The sequence below is a fragment of the Leptonychotes weddellii genome, chromosome 3 (genome assembly GCF_054177405.1).
Source record: "Leptonychotes weddellii isolate Sample4059 chromosome 3, ASM5417740v2, whole genome shotgun sequence".
NCBI lineage: Eukaryota > Metazoa > Chordata > Mammalia > Carnivora > Phocidae > Leptonychotes > Leptonychotes weddellii.
Window position 1 is genome coordinate 99,231,388 of NC_138371.1, and position 24,232 is coordinate 99,255,619.

The 24,232-nt window shown below is 45.9% G+C and overlaps 1 protein-coding gene and 1 long non-coding RNA gene across 2 annotated transcripts in view; one reads left to right on the forward strand and one right to left on the reverse strand.

The window, feature by feature from the left end:
* Nucleotides 1–22,597, reverse strand: part of ERCC3 (ERCC excision repair 3, TFIIH core complex helicase subunit) — a 30,861-nt gene extending 8,264 nt beyond the window's left edge. Inside the window, 12 exon segments of the mRNA XM_006746925.2 lie at nt 5,314–5,431; nt 6,518–6,614; nt 7,409–7,611; nt 11,226–11,410; nt 16,272–16,586; nt 17,817–18,021; nt 18,310–18,474; nt 18,672–18,807; nt 19,226–19,275; nt 20,981–21,217; nt 21,880–22,085; nt 22,443–22,597. Of these exon segments, the coding sequence (XP_006746988.2) occupies nt 5,314–5,431; nt 6,518–6,614; nt 7,409–7,611; nt 11,226–11,410; nt 16,272–16,586; nt 17,817–18,021; nt 18,310–18,474; nt 18,672–18,807; nt 19,226–19,275; nt 20,981–21,217; nt 21,880–22,085; nt 22,443–22,470 (1,945 nt within the window). The 5' untranslated portion in view covers nt 22,471–22,597.
* LOC145720582 (uncharacterized) lies at nt 2,644–5,046 on the forward strand. The gene is made up of 2 exons (XR_014143659.1): nt 2,644–2,818; nt 4,437–5,046. It is a non-coding gene; the product is annotated as an uncharacterized LOC145720582 (long non-coding RNA).
* Nucleotides 22,598–24,232: the final 1,635 nt, after the last annotated feature.

The window sequence follows — 24,232 nt, forward strand, 5'->3', positions numbered from 1 at the left end:
ACCATGGTCCTGAAAATGTACCCGTGGAGGCATTCTCTTTATGGACATTGTTAAGAGATATGTTAGATCCTATGCCTAGCTCACAGGCTTTACACAAAAAATTACGGGAGACACATAACGCTGCCCCCACTGAAGAGACACCTCTATTACAAAAATCAGCCTCTCAAGTACTGGTAATAAATGAAATGAAATCAGAAGATGAGGACAAAGATAATAAAAGAGTTGAAGAGAGAGACGATCAATTGTCCTCCGAAAATTAGGTAGCCCTTGAGGAGGAGGCTGCTAAATATCATGAACAAGACTGGGAACTTTTTGCAAATGCCACAGCCCCTGAATGCGGCTCTGTGATTAACCTACATAGACAGTTAAAAGTTCCACAGAACAAGGCCTTAGTTCGTAAAAAACCCTTGCCACCTATTAAGAATATTGGCTTTAAGGGAGCAATACAGGAGGCCTTGCGAGATGGGGATTTAACCTTTAAATGTTTTCCAGTGACTTTTGATGATGAATGGGACGAACCTCAGGGGGAACCACTCCCTTATAAGGTCTTAAAGGAACTAAAAAAGGCAGTTTCTGACTATGGTTCTACATCTCCTTATACTATGCAGTTGGTGGAGGCAATTGCTAGCCGGTGGATGACTCCTTATGATTGGCATCAAACTGCCAAATCTTGTCTCCCTGCGGGGGTATATTTACTTTGGAAGGCTGAATATGAGGAGTTGGCAAAACAACAAATTGCTATTAATAGAAAGTCAGGCCGCCGCTCCGTAACATTTGATATGCTTCTGGGCCTAGAGGAATGGTCACAAGCCCGTGATCAACTAAATTTATCTAAGGAAGTTCTCAGCCAAAGCTCCAGCCTAGCTGTTAATGCCTGGAGACACCTACCTGCTGGAGAGGTAAAAACTACAGGCTTAAGTAATATCAAACAAAGTCTAAAAGAACCTTACCAGGTCCTTCCCACTACTCACACTCCGACTGGAGTATTATGGCAGGAGGGACCCTTGGAATGGATTCACCTCCCCGGAACCACCAAGAAGGTCGTCTGTGCCTATACCACCTTGGTTGCCCTATTAATCATTAAAGGAAGAACTAGGAGTGTTGAGCTATTTGGAAGAGAATTTCAATCATTAACCCTGCCTTATAAAAGGGAGCAACTTGATTATTTATTCCAACTGGATGATGACTGGCAAACTGCTATCCAATCTTTTAGTGGGACTATTAAATATCATTTGCCTTCCAACCCTCTACTTCAATTCTTAAAAGAACAATTATCTTTCCAAAAATTGTCAACTCCTCACCCTTAGCTCACCCAGCTGCTCTCGTCTTTACTGACGGCTCCTCAACCAGAAGAGCAGCTTATGTCATTAATAACCATAAAACAGCTGTACAAACTACCGAACTGAACTTTCAGCCCAAAGAACTGAACTCTTTGCGGTGACAGAAGTCTTTAAGACTTTACATGACCAACCATTTAATCTTTTCACTGATTCTCAATATGTGGCCAGGCTGTTCCCCGTTATAGAAACCGCTATTATAGCTCAAAACAAAACTACTATTGCTCCTCGCTTATAGGAACTCCAAGATCTGATCAGAAAGAGAATGCACAAGGTGTATGTGGGCCATATCCGAGGTCACTCCAAATTGCCAGGACCCCTAGCAGAAGGAAATAATATAGCTGATTTACTTACCAGAGAGGCAATCTTTACAATTAAAGAAGCAAATGCCAACCATGCCCTCCATCATCAAAATGCAGCCTCTTTAAGAAGGCAATTTCACATAACAAGAGAAGCGGCCAGAGAGAGTTCGGAAATGCTCTATATGTCCAACCACTCAGCCCTCTTTGCCTATGGGGGTTAATCCCCGAGGCCTTAGACCCAATGATCTCTGGCAGATGGATGTAACACATGTTCCCTCCCAGCTTTGGTGAATTGAGCTATGTACATGTTTCTGTGGACACTTTCTCTCATTTAATTATGGCGACAGCTCGCCCGGAGAAGCTTTTAAAGATGTGTCTCAACAATTTGATGTTTTGTTTCGCCTATGCAGGAATGCCCAAAGCTATTAAGACAGATAATGCACCTGCATATACTTCATCTGCATTCAAAAAATTCTGTGATTCGTTTAAAATCTCCCATAATACAGGGATTCCCTATAACCCGCGGGGACAAGCTATAGTAGAAAGAGCACACCAGACCTTAAAAACCCAAATCTCCAAACTACAGAGTTCAGAATATAAATATAGTTCTGCGCATCATATTCTAATTCATGCACTATTCGTCATCAATTATCTAAATTGTGACTCTCATGAGATTTCTCCCATTATGAAACATTGGGAAACTGATGACATTAAACCCAAACCACTGGTTATATGGAAAGATCTCTTAATGGGATCTTGGAAAGGCCCCGATATATTATTAATGTGTGGGCAAGGCTATGCTTGTGTCTTTCCACAGGACACTGACTCACCTATCTGGATTCCTGATAGACTAATCCGACATCATGTCTCGCAGACACCCTCCACTCCCACGTCCGATACGTAGACCTTTACCCCCTATAAATATCCCACTTAGAGAAAGTTCTGCCCGATCTCCAGAAGCCGCTGACCCTGATTCCACCTTTACGCCGGCTGCGCCTATAAGAATCGCAAACCAGTCCTACTGCGCCACCTACTCCAACCACACTGCGCAGCAACCCACCAACCTAGGGACAACTGAAACAACTCTCCAATCAAGCACAGCGTCTCGTGGAAGGACAAGGTGTTAACGTAACCCCTGAGAATATGTTTGTGGCTATGCTTGCGATCATCTCATGCCAGGTGATATGTGTTTCTGCTTCTCAATACTGGGCATATATTCCGGATCCGCCAATCTTGCATCCTACACCTTGGGGATCCTCTTCTAATCGTGTGTTTACTAATAATTCTGATCTTTTGGGGGGAGAATCAAATTCATTTATCTTGCATAAAACAGATGCAAATTTCTCTTTCCACGGGAGACTTGATGATCCTCCTATATGCTTTAGTACCAATACAACAAATTTACCTGATGGCTGCCTTCCCCTCAATTATAGAAGTTTATTAACTGATTCTCCCAATAGGAATCCAAAAACCAGGGATCTTTGGGTACTTAATCTACAGCATATAGGAAGTTATAATTATCAAGATACTGTGGTCCATGATAAACCTCCTGCATCCATTCCTCTATGTGAGGCCTTGCTAGGAGACCTAAATAATGCTTAGGGCAATATTGATAAATTTAAAGGGTTTCCCTTATGGCATGAATGTATGTTCCAATCTAAAGGATTGCGATTTTCGCCTCGCAACTCTCAGATGTCCATTTATGACTACTCCGTACCTAGCCCAGACCATGACTATAGAAGACATTTAAATAATCAATCGACAAAGTATTATTGGAATGATAATCTAATAAAAAAGCCAGAAAAAATAAACAGATGGTTCTCATTAGGATGGGTTAGTCCTATATTTGTTGCTAAAACTTGGAATAGTACTCAAATATATCCTGAATTATATAGATTATTAGCTGCTACAGGAATGATTTTTCTAAAAAGGCCTAGACGCCCTGACCATATGAAGGTGGTCATGGCATGTGTGGGTTGCCCTCATGCTCTCTTGGTGCAAGGTCATGGCCAATTACAGGTAAACAAGACTAATCATACCTATTATGTATCCTGTTCAAAATGTACATTAACTAATTGCATTGATCCAACTGTTGGACCAACTGTCTTTATAGTTGTTCATCAACCTCCTTATGTAGTGTTACCTGTAAAATTAGAAGAACATTGGTATGATGATCCTGGCATGTATACGATTCAACTTGTAGATAAAGCCTTAAGCCACCCTAAGAGATTTATTGCAGCACTTAAATTAGGTATTACTGCTCTTATAGGAATCATAAGCTCTTTTGCTATATCTACAACTGCTTTAGTACAGGAAATACATACTGCACATCATGTGGATAGATTAATCCAGAATATTTCAACTGCACTTTATTTGCAGGAACAAATAGTCAAGAAGTTTGAGGCACGATTAAAGGTTCTAGAAGAAACTATATTATATGTAGGAAATCAAATTCAAAATCTCAAAACTCGGTTAACCACTAGATGCCATGCACAATATAAATGGATCTGTGTTACTCCCCACCATTATGATTCCTCATCTGTCCCTTGGGACAATGTCAAAAACCACCTACTGGGAATATGGAGCAATGATAATATATCCTTGGACTTAAACTCCTTGCAAGAAAAAATTAAAGACATTAGTTTGGCACATGTGTCCTCAGCCATAGCCTCAGAAGTTGCAGATTCCTTTCTTGCCACTTTGCAGAAATACACCTCCACTACTGCCTGGTTTCCATCCCTCATCAATCTAGGTATATCAGCACTAATTATCATCTCCCTTTTGTTTCTCTTTCCAGTCTTCGTCAAATTACTAAGTAGAGGAATAAAACAAATTCATTTGGAATTGAAGACTTTGTAACTGAAGGCCAAAAATAAAAAAGGGGGAGATGGCGCGAGCCAAGCTACTCATGCTGTTTGACAAGGTCCAAGTATGGGGGACGATCCTGAAAACAGGAGACTCCACAGCTGGCTCCTGCTATTCTCTTTCATTTTGTTTATGGCAATCTTTATAATTGTGGGAATATTTCTAGGGTTTCATGATAAAGTGACTACTCATCTTAGTTATGCCTATCTAAGCAATCATAATGAAACTAATTCCACGAAGAATTAGTTTCTATAGAACAAAATAACAAGACGGTCACGCTCTGTCTAGCACCTTTCTCTTTGCGTACTGTTTTTTAGTTTTAGCGAAAGTCAGTAAGCGGAAATCAATAAAGGTCATGTTAATCATTACAAAGGAAAAATGAAAGAAGGCTATGTCTGTAATCCAGAGAATGATCTAAGATTACCTCGATAAACTGTAAAAAAACCATAATCACATGTTACGAAAGTATGGAAAAACAAAAATATCCTAACATATAAATAAAGTTCCTCCAAGGCCGTCAGGAGGAGATGCTTGCAACCTGATCCTGTGTCTGTGTCTCCTCATTCGCTGACGCCGTCCTTTGCTACGAGAGACCCACCCTGGCTGGAGCTGGACTCCGGCAGCATGGAGATAATACGAACCAGGCAGATCTTGGTCCTTGCTCTGGGATCCCTCCCTGCAGTCTACTAGGCCCAGGGGCGCGACCTCGCCACCGTGAACACACAGGCAGCTTAGGCCTACCCTCTTCCCAACCAACGTGGTTCAAAAGGAGAGACTTCCTGGAGCAGAAGGGGTAAGACCACCTTTACCTTTTTTGGCTCGGAGCACTCGCCCCAGCCTCTGGGCCTCCTGCCGCCGGGAGCCACCGTGAGATGAGATCTGAATGAGAACATTTGCTTCTGGCAGATCAAACGATGTGTCGCCCACCTACAGAAATGAAACAGCTGTGAGTCTGGGAAGGTTTTTTATTTGGGACAGAAAGAAAAAAAAAAATCAATTGGCCCTGAACTTAAATAAGCTCTCTAGGTAATTGAGAAAGATAATCACCATCCTCTTCTCTCTCTACCAGATGCAGGCAGGCCTCTAGGACCTACTGTGAATTCTCTGGAGAGCTGTCCTCAAGGAGCCGTCAGGACCCACAGTCCCCACCCGCTGTCTCAGCAACATTGGCAGTACCGGCTGCTGGGGCCCAGTGACGAGAGGGCCCTAGCAACCGACACTCTCCGTAAATGATCCCTCTTCTTTTCTTGCTACAGAAACATGTCTGAACAAAACCATCCACACTCTCAACTGGAGGCCACTGAAACCACCGGCACGTGCGGGACACATGACCTGGTAAGGGCCACTGTCCACACTGGGCTGGATCTGGCTCTGGGTAATGGCCTCTGCTTGAGGGTTCCAACCACCGAGGTTCCCAAGCACACATCAAAGTTTGGCACTTACTGACCCAGCCATCATCACTTTATTAGTAAATCTCATTTATTTTGAGCTTTGGGTCTGTTCTAATCTGAATGACCGCTCTACACTATTGGGCCACAGCTTCTAAGAGCATCACCCAGCTGGGCCTTCATGAGTTTGCATCGTGCTTACCTTGACCACCCACCATCGAGGCACACGAGGAGCCCAGAGAAAGGCTGCCTGAAGCCCACAGCAATCTCTAACTCCACAAAGAGAACCTCATCTGAATGCCTACTTTGGCCACAATAGGTAATGAAAATTTCCCCCTTAGATAAATAAAATATAATTTAAAATTCCCATATCCTCAAAGGAAGTGGGAAAAATCTCAGTCAAGCAGAGACTTTATAGATCATCCACAGTACATTAAACCCTGCATCTGCTCCTTCTGCTACCCATCAGGAAGCACTCTCTGTCTCCAGACACAGAAACACTGGAATGAAAACTGACATGTCACGTCCCTTCAACAAACATGAATTCACTGTCTAGAAATCCCCCAGTGTCCCCCTAACCCGGGGGGTGCTGGTACCTCACCACCACCCTGCATGCCACACAGACCTTGGATATGAAGATGGTGTTGATTTTGGGGTTGTGCTTGAAATTCTGGAGAATCTGCATCCTCTCTCCTTGGGATGTAGGACCATAGATATAGGGTCTAAAGAAGAATGAAGCTGCATTAGGAAGGCCACAGAATCACCCCCTCAATTATCCTGAAAGCACATTAGAGGGAAAGGGAGCTCCTGCAAGGTTTCTCTCTTCCAGGAAGCCCTCCATCATGCAAGAGTATCAGGAGAAGGCCCATAAAAATGAGTGGCTACAGACCCTCCGCCAACAGTCTGGTCACCACTCTCTTCAGGATTCCTTTACTTCTTCCTTTTTTCTTTGTTTATACTTTTTCCTGAGTCAACATCCCTCGATCTAAGCTTCATGTCGACACAAGTAGTGCTAACACAGAATCCAGGTGGGACTGTGGGCTAGTGAGGACGTTCCTGGTGATTCCTGAGAAGCTCTTTCTAGCTGTAGGGCCGTAGCTGGGATGCTGGCCCAGTCAGCCTTGCCTTCCTGGCCCCCGGCCCATACAGTCTGACCCCAGCTCCACCACAGTGCTCACTCGGCCTGCCACTCCTGATGCCAACTTGCTCCCACCTTCGGAGCCCAGCTCAAAGATGGTGCCCCACCAAAGCAGCGCAACTCTAGCCCCTGATCCCTGGGCTGAGGGTGACCGGGCACCCTTTTCTATTTGCTCTGACCTCTGAGTCTGACCACCTGCTCCTCTGTCTCACCTGGTTCCTGGCCCTGGGGCCACAGAACCAGACCTTTAGATCCTAAGAAGCTCCTGAGAGCTTCTAGAGGAAGAGAAAAAAACAAACAAACAAACCGAGCACCTTCTGCACTCCGGCTTGGGGAAGAGAAGCCGCCTGGCGGCAACTCCAACTTTTCAATTCTTACTTGTTCAGCCTAATGGCATATTCCTTCAGGGCAAACACATTGTCAGCAAAGACAATAATCTTGTCATTCCTCCTTTCATGAAACTTGATCAGAAACTGGCAAGCTCTGAATTTGTTGGGGTTCATGGTGTACAGCAAGATTCGTTTCTTGGTTTTAATTGCCACATACTCCCGGTAAAACTCAGGAGACATTGGGCACCAGACCTGTGACACAGTAAGAACCACGGGTCAGTTTGCAAGTTGAAACATCACATGATTAGAAACATTTGAAGACCACTCACTTAGCAGTACTAGCTTTAAAATAAATCAAAAAGGGGTGCACGAGTGGCTCAGTCGGTTAAGCGTTGGACTCTTGATTTCGGCTCAAGTTGTGCGATCGAGCCCCATGTCAGGCTCCAAGTTGGGCATGGAGTCTGCTTAAGATTCTCTCTCCCGGGCGCCTGGGTGGCTCAGTCGTTAAGCGTCTGCCTTCGGCTCAGGTCATGATCTCAGGGTCCTGGGATCGAGCCCCGCATCGGGCTCCCTGCTCGGCGGGAAGCCTGCTTCTCCCTCTCCCACTCCCGCTGCTTGTGTTCCCTCTCTCGCTGTATCTCTCTCTGTCAAATAAATGAAATCTTTAAAAAAAAAAAAAAAAAAGATTCTCTCTCCCTCTCCCTCTCCCTCTGTCCCTCCCCATCTCCTCCTTTCTAAAAAATAAAAAATAAATAAAATATATATATATATAAACCAAATCAAGTACCTAATGGTGAACCAGGACACTCTCATATTTCTCTCTTAACACACAGATTTTTAAATGTATCGATATCCAGGGAATTACCTTTACACAAGCTCCAGGTAAGGGAAATCAGGTTCTCAACCAGTGGTCCAAGTAATCCCTCCTGTTTAGACACCCCTTCACACACAAGTCTACGCACAGCACTGGTATGGAGAACCACACACACAAACTTCCTACCTCTGTTGTTGAGTCAGCCTAGCAAGGACATCCTAGGAGTAATGAACTCACCTAGCACCTAGATCCTGGTTTGTAAATTTCATTCTCTACTAAAAGGGCACCCTGGAGAAATGGCTGATTCCAGGACCAGGGTGGGTAGGGAAAGTACCAGCTGAGTCTAAAATATCCTGCTGTGCCAGAAAGCAAGGAAGTGCTCAAAGAATGATGGGGACATGTCAAACGGATACAGAAGCCAGCTGGAAGGGGGTCCCGTTGGTTGCATCGGAGACAATTTGATCATTCGAGTAAGAATGACAGTAACACTCCTGAGGGCCTCCTCTGTGCTGGGCCCTGTGCATGGGCTGCCAGCACGGTAAAGGAAGCTCAGACAAATACACTGAAGTGCCATGGGTTTTAAAGGTCTCAAGGCTGTGAACACACAAAAAGGACCCTCTGGAAATTTGTACTGAACAGGCCATAAAGCCTATCCTGACAGGCTCAGAATTCTGACCAGTGCCACTTCTGTGTGATCATCACAGGCCCTTTCCTCACGCTGCAACCAACATGCCGAAATGGGGCTGAGCTCAAATTCCTAGGTTTTGCTGCTGCTGCTGCCGCTGTATTTTCTGGTTCCTCTCAGGCCACGTCCTGTCCACGTCCACATTGGAATTTCTCGTTCCTTACCAAAAAAGCAATTCTTTTTTCAAGTAAAATCTTTAAAATTATGCATTTCACAGAACATGAATGGTCCATAAACGTATGAAACAATACTCAACGTCATTAGTAAACAGGAAAATACATATTGAGATCATAAAGGAATACCATTTTCATACTTACCACATCAGCAAAAATTAAACAAAAATAAAACTATTATGTGTTGGAGAAGATGTGGAAAAACCTCGCTCACCCTTGATGAGAAAGTCAACTGATACAAAACAGAGTTTTCTAGGATGCCTAGTAAAGTGAACATCCACATAGCCTTTGACCCAGAAATGTTATTCCTAGGTGTATCTGCCAGAGCAGTGGACTTCACAGTAGAATCATTTTACATCACAAACTAAACATTCATATGTACAAATGATTTTATTAAATAACATATATCCTTAATATGTATTATGCTTTCTGGCAGAATCTATTCTATACTGGTCATGACCCAATAAAGTAATGTCACCAACTACTACGGAATCACAGTCCACAGTGTGAACAACACTGCTTTAGAAAAGATTACCCAAGGCCCCAAAAAACAGGTATAAAAATATTTGCAGCAACACTGTCATAACAGCAAAAAAAAAACTAAGCTCCAAATTTACAGAAACAAAATAAATCAGTGGCTCACTAGGGCTGGGAGCAGAAGCAAGGATTCATGGCAAATGGGCATGAGGGAAATCTGTGGTGGTGGGAAGTTCAATTCTAAAACTGGAGTGTGAGGATGGCTACAGAACTCTTTACACTTACTAAGATCACAGAATTTCTAAATCACAGTATTTACTTACAACAGGTGAATGTTAAGAAACATGAACTTATACCTCAGTAAAGCTATTGAAAAGACAGGTTAGCAACCTAAATGTCTGTCAACATTAGAGATTTTATTTTTACTTGCTGTGTAATATTCCATTATATATCAAATTGTGGTGTATTTGTACAATGGAATACTACAGCGCAATTCAAAAAAATGAACTACAGCTACTTGCATCTTCAAAAAAGTAATACATTCTGCAAGAAATAAAAGCACTAACAGACATATATAACCAGGTTCTATTTATATACACACACTTTTTTTTTCTAAGATTTTATTTATTTGAGAGAGAGAGTAAGCAAGCACAAGCAGGGGAGGAGTAGAGGGAGAGGGAGAAGCAGACTCCCCAATGAGTAGGGAGCCCAATGTGGGGCTCCACACCAGGACTCCAGAATCACAACGTGAGCCAAAGGCAGACGCTTAACTGACTGAGCCACCCAGGCATCCCTGAAGACTTTTTTTTAAGGCAAAGCTAAACAAAATAGGTGAGGGAAATATACACAGGAGATAAAATAATAAAGGGAAGCAAGAGAGTGACAAACCCAAGTTCCACAACAGTGGATACCCTGGTAGGGGGAGAAGAGAAGCAACTGGAGAGGAATAGGGGGCCTCACAGATTTCTGCAACACTCTGCTTTGTAAAATGGGTGCTGATTATGAAGATGCAACTACAGGGTAGGGAAGTTTTCAGCAGAGCAAGTCCACCTGCACAGGTTCTTCACACTCACCTTTACCCGAGAGGCCCCCTTCTGCCCTTTCACCCCAGCCAGTGAGTGACAGTCACTTCAAGGTGCCAGAAAGGATTTTTGTTGTTGTTCCTTGTAAGGAGACTTACCTTTGAACATGTACTTTAAGCACTTACCCATGCAGGTATTCACTGCAGAATAAGATCGGGACAATGTGTTTCCCAGTGTGTTCAGAAATAAAATGATCTAGGCCACAGGTGCCTTCTGGGGGCATCAAATCCAAGAGGCTTGCACACTGGGGTGGCCTGGATGGTTGCCCACGCAGGACAATCCAAGAATCCCTCAAGGGTGAGGGTGGGTGGGAACAGCCTGAGGTGCTCCATCCCAGAGAAGAGGAGCATGGATTTTGGAGTCAAACCAGCCTGGATTAGCATCCCAACTTGTGCACTTACTCACTGTGTGCCCCTGGAACGTTGATTCTGCTTCCCAAGTCTGCGGAGTGGGAAGAACACTGCCCACCACACCAGGGTGGGAGTGGGGGGCCTGAAGCAACAGGATGAGGTGGCGGCACTTTTGTGCAAGTCCTGACCTATGTATCTGCCCATGGGGAGGTGACCTGATTCCTTTCCCCTGAACCCCGGGGGGAGTCCCTCCCTTGGAGACAGTGCTGGGAAGGAGCCGGCTACCTCAGCACACTGGACTTTGGCTATGTAGCCGTTGTTCTGCAGCTCCATCCAGTTGGCTTCGTAGAGCTTGGGCCCAATCAGAAAATTTAAATCGACGATTTTGTCATCTTCCCGGACGAGGGTTGCAGTCAAACCCAGCTTGCAGTGGGCCTGCACGATGGTGAGCACCCGTCGGAACATCTTGGCTAGAGAGACAATCAGTGCATTCACACCGTCATTTTTTTAAATGCTCAAGGACTACACACAGCCTTGTGACTTCACACTGGCCTGGGACACTATGGAGGCTAACCCCCACATTTCTGAATCACAAGAATCTGGCTCTAGACAAGAGTGACTAGGCAAGAACGCTTAATCACCACTTTCAGACCCGTCCAAAAGAGGGAAGACAAAGAGAACAAAAGGGAGAAATGGCTTTAGGGAAGCTCCAAGTTAGGGAACCCCAGGATCCTTCCTTGCAACAGCTAAGCTACCAGCAGGAGCACAAATGGCAATTTGAAACATAACCTACAACACTTAAAATACCATTGAGCTCTAAACGATGCAAGGAATTTGCTCGCCCTGAAACTTATACCCAGGTTACAGGAATATGGCTGGGTAACTGGGGGATCAGAGGATAGGAGCTGGATCTGCCCGGCTTCCCACCATCTTCCCAGAAACCAAGGAAACAAAAGGGAGACATGAAACCCCAGGCTCACCCTGACCCTGGAAACTCCCTTCTCCGCGCTTTTCCAATTAGATTCATCTGGTCAACCAGCAACCCCGTCTTTCTCTCTTTGGAATGTTACAATTCTTTCTGATTTATCAAATTAAATAAACACATAAGTGGGCATGAGACATTAATTTCAAAACACCCAACTGTGGGTTTCCATGGGCTCATCTTTTAAAAATCCTAATACTCTGAAAGAAGGTTAAAATGTTTGAGTCATGCTTATCTTCTAATATAATTAAAGGTAAAGCTAGTAATACTGCAGAACCAGACGTTAACAATCTGAGGAAAGATTGCACCAGAACATAAGCCAAAAACCTAAGAACAGCAAAACAGCAGAATACTGTCTAACCCCCAAGTACCAGGACTTCCAAGCCTAACGTGGTTTGCACATACACTTGGAAGACGAAGACCAGAAGCACGGTTATGTCCGAAGACTGTGCCGCTCCAGAAAAGGGTAGCCAAGGACTCCAGACCAGGCTCCTCATGTCAGAAGGGCATGCGAGCCAAGGCAATGGAGACACCAACCTAATGCAGGAGCCGGGAAGGCTGCACCGGATAGCCCAGAGATTCTATCAACCCAAGGGAAGCACGAGTCTCGACCCCGCCTGGACACTCTGCCTCCAGAAAGTCCTTCCTATGGCATCTGCCCTGCAAACGGGTCACGTCCCACTACCACATTCTCTAACAGCCCTATGGCTGTCAGGAGGAAGAACTCACATACAATATAGTGCATGGCTTGACAAATTTTACACAGGTATGTGCCTGTGGAATCACCCAGGTCAAGGTAAGTGCTCTTAACACCTGGAAGTCTCTCCTCTGACCCCTCCTGTCAATACCAGCACTCTCCCTCAACGGAACCAGATCCGACTTCAGTCATCCAAACTTTCTATAAATACAATCACAATACACACTTTGTGGGTATGACTTATTTCACTGTACGTTATGTCACAGTTGTCACTTGACATTTATTTGTGTGACTTTTTTGTCCCTCCCACTTCATCTCTAGTCCAAGCACAATGCCTGTGAGCTCTTAATGAATACTTGCTAAAATAATGAAGTTGGCACAGTGTCCTGCATGCAGTAAGCACTTAATATATGCAAGTCCTGCAGTGCAAATTTCTTATTAATATAGTGACCCAATAGGACCCTTCTTGGAAGATGTATAAAACCACCACAGCAACCTTTACCTTTTGAGATAGATCTCAAAGATTTATCATTCTACCTAATCCAACATGGCAGATGTTTAACAATCAAAAATTACTGTGATTTATTAGAATTCCCTTATTTAACATTGGCTCTCTGGCCCAGTGAGTGTGGCCAGGCCAAGGGGTGCACAAGACAGAACTCGGAATTCTTTACGGCTGTTTGGTTTTACTCTCCTATCCAGCCAGAGACAAACTGACCCAGTGAACCAGGGAAGAAAGATACACACAGACACCCACGGCGAGCGTAAAATTTTGTGGGGGTACACCTCTGTATCCTCATCACCAGGCAACCAATCCCACGCCTGGCAGCCACCCTCTAAAACCTGGGACATAGGCTAAAGAGGAACATCAACATAAACTAAATACACACACAAGCAGAAAGCCTCAAGTTTTCCCAAGCTTCAAACACAGCCTCCAACTAAACCGCTACATGGCAATTCCAAATTCATCTGTAGGATGTGATTCTCTAGGTCACCAATTTCTAATCCAATCAGATGCAATACCCCCCACTCCTTAATGTTTTTTTCTTTTAGTTTTTAAATTAGCACACAGTAAAACTGGTGGGTGGGTGGGATTGGTTCTATAAATTTTAACACATGCATAGATTCATGTAACCACTCCCATAATCAGGATACAGACCAATGCATTACCCCAAACGCTCCCTTGTGCTCTCCCTGTACTGTCACACCCTCCTCAACCCCTGGCACCCACTGATCTGCTCTCCATCACTAACCTTTTGTCTTTTTAAAGGCACCGTACACTATATAACCTTCTGAGATGGGTTGATTTCACTCAACACGTACCTCTGGAGATTTATTTAAGCTGTTGCACACAGCAACCGTGTGTTCCGTTTCATGGCTGAATAGTGTTCCAGGGGAGGGATGGACCCATTTGTCTATCTGGTCACCCACTGCCAGGCATTTCGGTTGCTTCCAGGTTTTGGAGACTCTGACTAGAGCCACTATAAACATTCAGGAGCAGCTTTTTGTGTAAACCTGAGTTTTCATTCTCTAGGATGAATGCCCAGGGGTGCGCCTGCTGAGTCATATGGCAATTTTCTAAGGAACTGCCCAACTTTTCCACAGTGACCGTACATTTTGCGATTCCCCTGGTGACACATGCTAGCTGCTCTGTCCTCTCGTCAGTACTCATTACTGTCACTAGTTTCCATTGTAGCCACTGTGATGGGTGTGTAGCGGCATCTCATCTCCTGGTATTAATTTGCATTTCCCTCAGGGCTAATGATACGGAACATCTCTTCCGATGCTTCTTGGCATCTGTACATTCTCTTCGGTGAAATGTCTATTCTTGTCTTTTGCCCATTTACTAACATCTTTGCCACTACCAGAATGTCCAACTGGCAATCAAATGCATGTGTTTAAAGCCTCACCTTCCCTCTATGGCTTTCAACATCTCAATTAATGGCCACTCCTTCCTTCCAATTACTAAAGCCAAAAAATTTACAGTTGTCCTTCATTTCTCTTTCTCTCAGATCCCACATCCAGCCGGTCAGCTTCACCCTCACAGTACATCCAGAAGTAGATTACCTTTATTCTTACTCTTGCTGGTACCCACCCCACCGCTTCTACCCTTGCCTCCTCCAGTCTACTCTCAGCACAGCAGCGAGGGTGGTATTTTTATAGCCATAAATCAGATCATGTCACCCTCTGCTCAGATCCCTCAAATGGCTTCCCACCCACTCCCAATACAAGCCAAAGGCCATACAGTGACCTATGAGGTCCTATGGCATTTGGCCCACACTCTATCCTGCCTGCCCCTCTCTAACCTTGGCTTTGATTGTTCTCGTCTATGTCCCTCCCACCACACGGGCACCTTGCTGTGCTGGACCATGCCAAGTACTCTCCCACCTCAGGACTAACACCCTGTTCCTTCAACCTGAAAGACCCCTGATCCCTACCTGGCTTGCTGTGAACATCTCTAGGTATATTCAGACATCCAGGAGTGCTGGAGGGGCTCTCATTGCACCGAAAAAAAAGGATGCTAGGGCCACTTTGGCCATATTTCAAATATATGAAAATGCCTCTGATTTCATTTCATTCAGAGAAATCTCTAATTTACACTTCTTAATTTATCAGGGCTCCCCCTTCATTTGTTTTATCAAAAAAGATTTGCCTAGACTACTACTCAGCAATAAAAGGGAAGACCCTATCAATACATGTTATAGTATCGATAAATCATCATGCGAAGTAAAAGCAGGCACATGTAAGAAAATATGTATTATATGATTCTGTTAATAAGATGTTTCCAGAAAAGGCAAATCTACAGAGACAGGAAGCACTTCAATGGCCCCTGGGGCTGGGGGTGAAAGCACTGACTATAAATGAGTATGAGGGAGAGGTTCTAAAACTAGATCATGGTGATAGCTGCACAAGTTCACAAATTAACTAAAAATCTTGAATTGTTGGGCGCCTGGGTGGCTCAGTTGGTTAAGCGACTGCCTTCAGCTCAGGTCATGATCCTGGAGTCCCTGGATCGAGTCCCGCATCGGGCTCCCTGCTCGGCAGGGAGCCTGCTTCTGCCTCTGACCCTCCCCCCTCTCATGTGCTCTCTCTCTCTCATTCTCTCTGTCTCAAATACATAAATAAAATCTTTAAAAAAAAAAAAAATCTTGAATTGTCCACTTACAATGGGTGGATTTTATCAGTGGATATTATATCAATATAGCTGTTATTTAAAAAAAAAAAGATTGCTTGCAACACTTGGAGAAGTAGGGCTTCTGTAATATATTAAGAATCAATACTTTGGGCTTCAAATAAAACAAACACCACCACAGCAAGGACTTCAGTGCTCCTGGTCCAGTTTTCATGGCACCACAAACCAGTGGGTTAAGGGTAAGCGGAGCTGCAACAGTAAGATGGAGGAAGAAGGGAAATACCATCTTCTGAAAGACTATGCTGGGCCCATGATTAAGGAAGCTGTGAAGGGATACACCCATCCACCACCCACCCTCATCCCCACCCCCACATGCTTATGACTGACTTTAAACCTCTACCCAGCAAGCCTTTCTACCAAGACGGATGTACTACACAGCAGTCCTTCCCTCAACCCAACAAGTGGAAATCAACTTCTGTCTCTGAAATGAGAGGGCAACTCAGCTCTCAGCCTGCTTACCTGGTATGGTATGGACTTCATCCAGGATCATGAGGCCCCACTCCTGAGTTTTGAGCCACTCCATGACTCGCTCAGCCTCCCAGGACCTTTTGGTGGTGTGACCCAGCATGGAATAGGTGCTAATGGCAATGGAGCAGCCTATGGGCTTGTCCTTGGCGTCGGAGGTGAAGCGGCAGATCTGGCTGTCGTCGATGGCGGACCACATCTTGAACTGGGCTTTCCACTGCTCCACAGACACAGCTGAGTTGCCCAGCACCAGACAGCGCTTTCTCACAGTGCATGCAGCTGTCACGCCAACCAGGGACTTCCCAGCACCTGTGCAAAACCAAAGGGCAATGAAAACCAGGCCAGGTTGCAATGGACACAGACAGACAGAATGACTCATCAACACACGAATCTGGGTGAATCCTCACAGCTGATGTTGTGAGGCACTTATTGCTCCAGAGCCTCTGTTTTCTTCTTTATAAAAAGGAGACATGCTCAGCTCATGCCAAACACGAGAATTAAGAGACAAGTCCCAGGCCCTCCTGTACCATTTTCCATGAATTCTGTTCAAACGCTGAAATCTCCAAACAAACCAGAGGTGAGAGACATTCCCATTGTTTGCCATTTTGAACGTGAGAAAATGAAAGCTGAGGACAACTTGCCCAAGCCATGGGGAGGTGGCGCTGCTGGGGCACACGGACCACACAGAGGGCTCGGTACACGGCAGCTGGGCTGAGAGCTCAGGATTATGGGAAAGGCGGACCCTATTGGCACAGACAAAAGCGAAATTCCAGGGCTTCCAAGTTTACTATCACCCATCATTTGAAGATCAAGATAAAAATCAAGCTCTTCCTTTTAAACAGCAATTCCTCTTTTACCAGGCATGTGCATCAAAATCACCCAGGGTGATTTAAAAAAAAAGAAAGAACCTGAAGGCACAGGCCTCTCCCGTGGAGATTCCAACCTCCTTAAGTCTGAAGTAGGGCCCCCAGGTGAATCTGTTGTGACCTGTGGCCAAGAATGCTGGCCAGGACCTGACATGACTTAGGACAAATGACATCAGACAGGTGCCAGGGGGGCTGTACGGCCTTTCTTGGATGTGTACACTGTAATAAGCCATCCAGGAACAAGCAAGCAAAGTTTCTGTGCTAGGAAGTCCCCATATACACACAACTCACAAGACTGATTGCAAAGAACGAGACCCTAGCCCCAGTGTGTAAAATAGCACCTTCCCCTCCTCACTGTCTAACCACTCACCCTGCCTCTTCTCCAGTGCCCAAGATCTGACACTTGACTTAGTTGATCTGTTTACCCTCTACCACCAAAACAAGCTCCGTGAGGTCAGAAGTGTTGTTCTATCTACCAATGCATCCCCAGTGCTGAGCTCAGAGCCCTGCACACAGCAGGCACTCAAATGTTTAAGTCATGAATGAGGGAATCATCTGACCTTCACTGCTCACAGGTGTAATTTAGAGAAAGGCACACAAAAGAGAGTGAGGGGAAGCTGTCAGACCGAGACGGAGGAGCCTGACCCACCTTCTTCACTCAGGTGTCACTTACCACAAGGAAGAACAATGACCCCAGAACGGGCACGTCCGTTCCCAAACATCTTCCGCAAGCTCTTCTCCTGATAAGGTCTAAGGACAGCTGTGGGTTTCAGGTCAATGTTGATATCAGGGTTAACAGAATCATTCCGGAAGTCATATTCTGCCAACAGAGGGTACTCCAGGTGGATGCAACGTTTCTGGAGTTCCTCAATCATTTCCTGGGGAGTGAGCATGAAAGAGGTCTTATAATCTTAAGTCCAAAGCATGCTCATAAACTGTACATAATCCAAGGGGCCATTTCCTATATCTCCCTAGGACTTGTGAAGACTGCCACACCAGCCTGAGGGATAGGACATGCAGGACTAACTCCATTAGGAGGAACGATGCTACAGCCCACAGACACCAAAATAGAGAAAGCATACAGGAACAGACGGGGACCCCCTCTCCCACAGACTGCAGAGTCCACGCAGGGCTGGGCCAGCTTAAGCAGGGGTACATGCACTAACCTGCTTGACTTCAAAAGACACTGTCTGGGTCTCTTCTTCTTCTTCTTCATCCTTGTCCATTTGTTCATAAAAGTCAAACAGGTCCGTGGGGATGTCAGATTTACCCTGTGGGTCTGTCACCCGGGAAGTAGAAGGCCCACCACTGCCTTCAGCAGTCTTGGCAATCTGTAAAAGAAAGGCAGGATCTGGAGCTCTATATGATGAGCCCTCCTGCTACCAGACGACAGCCAAAGTTGCAAGGGGAATTGCAGCTGTAAGAAGACTGTAGGGTCCCAAGGTTGCAAATGCTGAACTAACAGCCCCTGAGAGAGCTGACATCCCAAATGCTCCCACCCCCAAGGGTGACCCAGGAGGCCACCTACAGCAGACTTGCTGGTGAAGGTCTCTGTGATGAGCTCTGTAGCCTCCCCCTCAGAGTTCCGCAGGCGGCATTCCCGGATCACTGGATCCTGGAGAAGATGCTGGATGACATCAGGGTGGGAACTTTCAACGAAGTACCTGCAAGAGGGGATGAAGGAGGGGACTACTGACCAGTACACCATTTCCAGAAGGTTCTGTTGCTCATTTGATCAGATGGTCTGGAAAGAGTGGCTTTGTACACCTCTCTGCTCTTACTCTCCCACAGCCTTGGCCAAATCTGAGCTATGAGCTACGGCCCAAGATATGGCAAATGAGGAGCAAAACCCTGCTTTAAGTCAAATAAGGAGGGGTCTGAGTCCCAGCTCCACTGCCAGGGAGAACACAGTGGCCAGTGAACGAAATCTCCAGTCTGGGTCACTTCACTTTGCTTATTCCTTTTATCCCCTTACTCAGGGGAGTAGGTGCTAGTGCAGACAGTCCACAAACGTGAGCTCCTTGCCCCCTTCTGTGCACAGGGTGAAAATGCCTCGGGCCAGTCTATCACAGAATCCCTTACCTGTTGTGCTTCAGGACCAGCTTGACTTTTCCATAGCTGACAGTACACAACTGCAAGGAGTGACATCAAACAGGCACGATTAGCAATGCGCGGCTCACTCAGGACACATTCATTACTGGGCACGGCTTACTACTTACCAAGTGAAGAGCTCATTTTACTTTAGGAAAGCCCAACATGCAACCCTAAAGAGGTCAGGTCTGCCTAAATTGAGCTTTTTCTTATTAATCTCTACTTTTGAAAGTAAAACCTTGCTCTTGCCTGGCTCTGATACACATCCCTTGATTTATAAAATGCTATGTAAAATCTTTCTTTCCCCTTCCCCTTTCTTCTCCATTCCCACAGGCCCCATCCTAACCCAACGGTTCATCCAGCCACACCAGCATTATTACAGCCCCCAGTACAAAGCTGGCACAGAGTAAGGGCTCCGTAATGGTTGCCTAAATTAAATGGAAAGCCTCCCGGCCTGCTCACCAATGGTCCTATTTCCCCAACTAGAATCTAAGTTTCTTGATGGAAGAGAATACAGCTAAAATCTTCCAGGTGCCCAACAATCTTTAGGATGGAATGCAGCAGAGGTTGTGTGGTGGCCATGGAAATTCGCCACTCAGATCTCGGGCCGCGGCCTGCCCCTGCTGCTGCCCTCTGAATCTAGCACTGCACTGTACCAACACCTACATTCCTGCAGGCAGCTCCCGGCCAAGACTGAGCACAGCTAGTGCACTGATGCAGGGTTCATTCCAGCAAGGTGCAGGACTTCTCCCTGGGCATCTTTCCACATCACAAGAAGAGAGAACTCTCACCAGGGCTCCTGTCAGCTTCTCTGAGATTGGATGCTCTACTGTACTGGATGCCTGTGGCACTCACCTGCCACTCCAGATTTGGCGGTCTGAATCCAACTCCCTTTAGATCAGCCAAGGGCAACAAACTCACTGTCCATCTCTTCTGAATGGCATTCACCTCTCAGGACAAACCCAAGCATGTTCAACTGCTCTTCATATGGAACCCTAGCCACCTCAACACTTGGAAGTTCTTTTTGACATTCCCAAACAGAAATTGTTGACTATTGGTCCCATGTAGGTATTCAGCCCTAGACAGTTTACCAGTTATATTAGTCTACTCAGCTGCCATACAGACCACCAGAGACTGGGAGATTTAACAACAGAAACATTTCTACAAGTCCACAATCAAGAAGCCAGTGATTAGTTTCTAATTAAGGCTCTCTTCCTGGCTACCTTTTCACCATGTGCTCCTATGACCTCTTCCTTGTGCACACACGAAGAGAAAGAGAGCATGTGAGCTTTCTGGCTGACTCTTCTTAAAAGGATGCTAATCCTACTGGATCAGGGCCCCACTCCTGTGACCTCATTTAAACTTAATTATTTCCTCATTCCAAATACAATCACATTAGGGGTTACGGCTTCAGCGTATGAATTTTGGAGGGGACCAAAATTCAGTCCAAAACACCATTACCTTTCGGCTGCATTCCCAAATAACCCTGGCCAAAAGGGCTGAATTAGTATCGCCAGTGCGCTAGTATCCATTGTCTCAGAGCAGCTCATGGGACGTGTGGCCTCAGCAAGAACACCACGCTGGATCCAGAAGAGCAGGAGCTGGGGTAATCAGTTATGCGAGCTCCCCACATGAGATCTGAATGGCATTTTCATGACTGCCACAGGCTGACAGAGTGCAGCATCTGTCTCCACTATTACTACGTTAACAAGGAAGGCAAAAGAGCTGGCCTTAGCCCCCACTTGCCTTAATAAACTGAATAATTCCATCAGGGACTCCCGTCTTGCTGAGCTTCCTGAGGTACTCAGTGATGTCACTGGTTTGCAACCCAACACTGACAGCTGCATACAGGGAGTAGGCAGTTAGTTTGTACTCATGCACGTGGGTTGGTCGGCACACTGGCTCTGCGATGGCCACCAGGAAGTCTTGAGCATATTTGTAAACTGGAGAGAAGGCTTCTAAGAAGATGTGGCCATCAGGAGCCTAAGAAACACCAAATGGACACAACAGACAAAGAAATTAATGAGTTGTAAAGACTATTAGACTCTTTCCCAGATCATTATCCAGAAAAGAGAAGCTGCCCAAAAAGTCTTTAACACTAAACTTAAAAGTTTTTGTAAGCACTCCTTCGGCCAACCGTGAGACCTGTTACTTTAATCAGATACAAGGAATGGAGAGACAAGGACAGGTTTCCAAAGTCAGGAGCTGCTTCCCACTATTCTTCACAGGGAAAGCCCACCTTATTGGCTATCCTCAAAGTACCTTTTGGCCAGGTTTCAAATGAAGGTAGAGTATTAATTACTTCAAGTTGAGCAAAAGAGCTGCCTAGCAAATACATAACTCCCATTAATTTTTTAAATGGAGAATTAAAATAATACATAGTAAATGGCATTTATTCGATAAATAAAAAAGTATTTCCATGCAGGCGGTAGAAATGGAGGGAAGGTGAGTAAGAGGAAGGGCTGGAGATGAAGGCAGCCCAAGTCTAGCCAGCACATGTGTGCCACACCTGCTCATTCCTATCTTGGGCTGCTCAACCAGTATGTATGAAAGCTCTCTTCCGGCCAGCTCCAGAGAGTGGTACCCTGCATTTCTATTTTGGGTCCACAAACTCTCGGTCCTGCCCTAGCTGAGGGTATGCTTACCACCTAGAGAGGCCTCGAGGTGTGGTCGTCCTTCAGCGGCATCTGCAGCCTGTAGTCCTTGGCTCCATATTCATCCACTTTGGTGCCGGACTCATCCACCTGCTTCCCGGCCGCCGAGGGGACCGCTTCCTGAGAGTCGTTCCCAGGGACGTCGTCTTCATCATCTTCTTCATCCTCGTAGTGCCGCTTCTTGGACTTCTTCTTATCTGCAGATACGGATACAGAAGTGAGCCCAGCAGGAGGAACCTAGGGCTCCCTCCTAGCGGCATTTCGAGGAAGCCTGGCAGCAGCCGTATTTCACAAACGCCGCACACTCCTAGCCAAGAGCCACCTGCGTGCCGCTGGCATGCCCTCCCTCAAATGCTTCCCACCCGGCCCACGACACAGGGCGACCAAAGGTCAAGGATCGCCCCTGGCCCAGCGGCCTGTCGCGACAGCATGTACAGGCCGCGCGCGAGACACTGTGGGATCGGCAGCCGCTGAGAAACCCGGAGGAGCTACGACACAGGACGATGGGGACGGCGAACGCAGGCAGGCCCCAGCGCGCCCGCGCCACGTCTCACCGCGGTCCCCCCGGTCTCTTTTGCCCATGGCAGCGACAGCACCAAACAGCCGGTGCCACGGGTCTCCGCGGCGGCTGCTCCCAGGGGGACTTCCGCTTCACACCGGAAGCTCTTTCGGCAAGCACACAGGAAGTCCCGCCTCTGAGCTCCCGGTCGCACGGTGGGCGAGCGAACCTTGGGACTGCGTTTCGTCCGTGGTGTGCTCCTGTCGGAGCCCGTTTTTCGCTCCCATTCCTTCCTGTAGTCAGTCAATGAAATATTTATTGAGCATGTTTATGGAAGTCCAGGCACTGTTTTTAGCCGCTGGGGTAGGACAGTGGACAAAGTAAGGCCCTGGCCGCCTGGAACTTAAATTCTGAAAGAGATGTGGGCCGTAAACAGATAACGGCGTTAAGAGCTCCAAGAAGAAATAAAACAGGGCCCAGAGTGACAAGCAGTGCCATTCTAAATAGAGTGACCTCAGAGTGCCTCTCTCTGGGGTAACTGGGTAATGGACATTGGGGAAGGTATGTGTTGTAATGAGCACTGGGTATTACATAAGACTGATGAATCACCTGTACCCCTGAAACAAATACTACATTATGTTAATTGAATCTAAATTTTTAAAAATGAAAAAAATAAATCAGGAGAGTTCCCAGGAAAAAAAAAAAAAAGAATACCTCTCTCGAGTGGCATTATTCGAGCAAAAGCTCTGAAAAAGCGAGGCAGTGTCCTACGTAAATCCCAAGGGAGAAGCAGTGTGAGCCCAGGACTCCACCACACAGGTTTGACCTCTAACAGGAAGCTGGGAGGGGAGCAGTGTGGCTGCAAGAAGTGGGGGAGAAGACTCAGTACCCAGTACTGTACATGTAGTTTAGTGGTTCTCAAAGCGAGGTCCCCTGGCTGCATCAACATCAGACGGAAACGTTCAAACTGAATAGAGGCACAAATGCAAAGTATCAGACCCCACCCCAGACCTATTGAATCAAAACTCTAGGGACACCACAGTCTTGTCCTCCACAAGATGCTGATGGTCAGGTTTGAGAACCACTGATGTAGAGCTTTGTAGGCTCTTGCAAAAACTTTGAATTTTATTATGAAATAGGAAACTGTTAGAGATTTTTGAGCAGAGAAATGACAATTTGATTCAATATTAAAAAGTCAATCTACACTAGCTGCTGTGTTGAAGATAGCCTTTACAAGGTCAAGGGCAATGATTGCAGCACTCCACTTGAGAAATGCTGGCTTTACCAGGGTGGTAGGGGTAAAGGTGATGAACAGTGGTTCCAGTCTGAATTTTTTGAAGGTAGAGTGGGAGTTGCTGACTGACAGTATATGCAAAGTGAGAGAGAGGAGTAAAGGATAACTCTAAGATTTTTGGCTTTGGCAACTGTAAAAATGATGTACCTTAAAGAAGGTACAGGTTTGAAGGGTGGTTTTAAACATACTGAATTGTAAGTGGCTGTATTAGTCCACTTGAGTGCCATAATAAAATGTCACAGACTGTGTGACTTAACAGAAATTTATTTTCCCACAACTCTGGAGGTTGGAAGTCCAAGATCAATGTCCTGCTCTCTTCCTGGCTTGCAGATTACCACCTTCTTGCTTTCTTGCTGTGTCCTCACTGTGGGGTTGAGGAAAGGGCAAGAACTCTGGTGTCTCTTCCTCTTCACATAAGGACCCCAGCTCTTCCAGATTAGGGCTCCACCCTTATGACTTCGTTTAAATTTTATCACTTCCTTACAGGTTCTGTCTCCAAATACAGTTCACAATTTCAGTTAGGGCTTCAACATATGGGTTTGGGGGAGAAT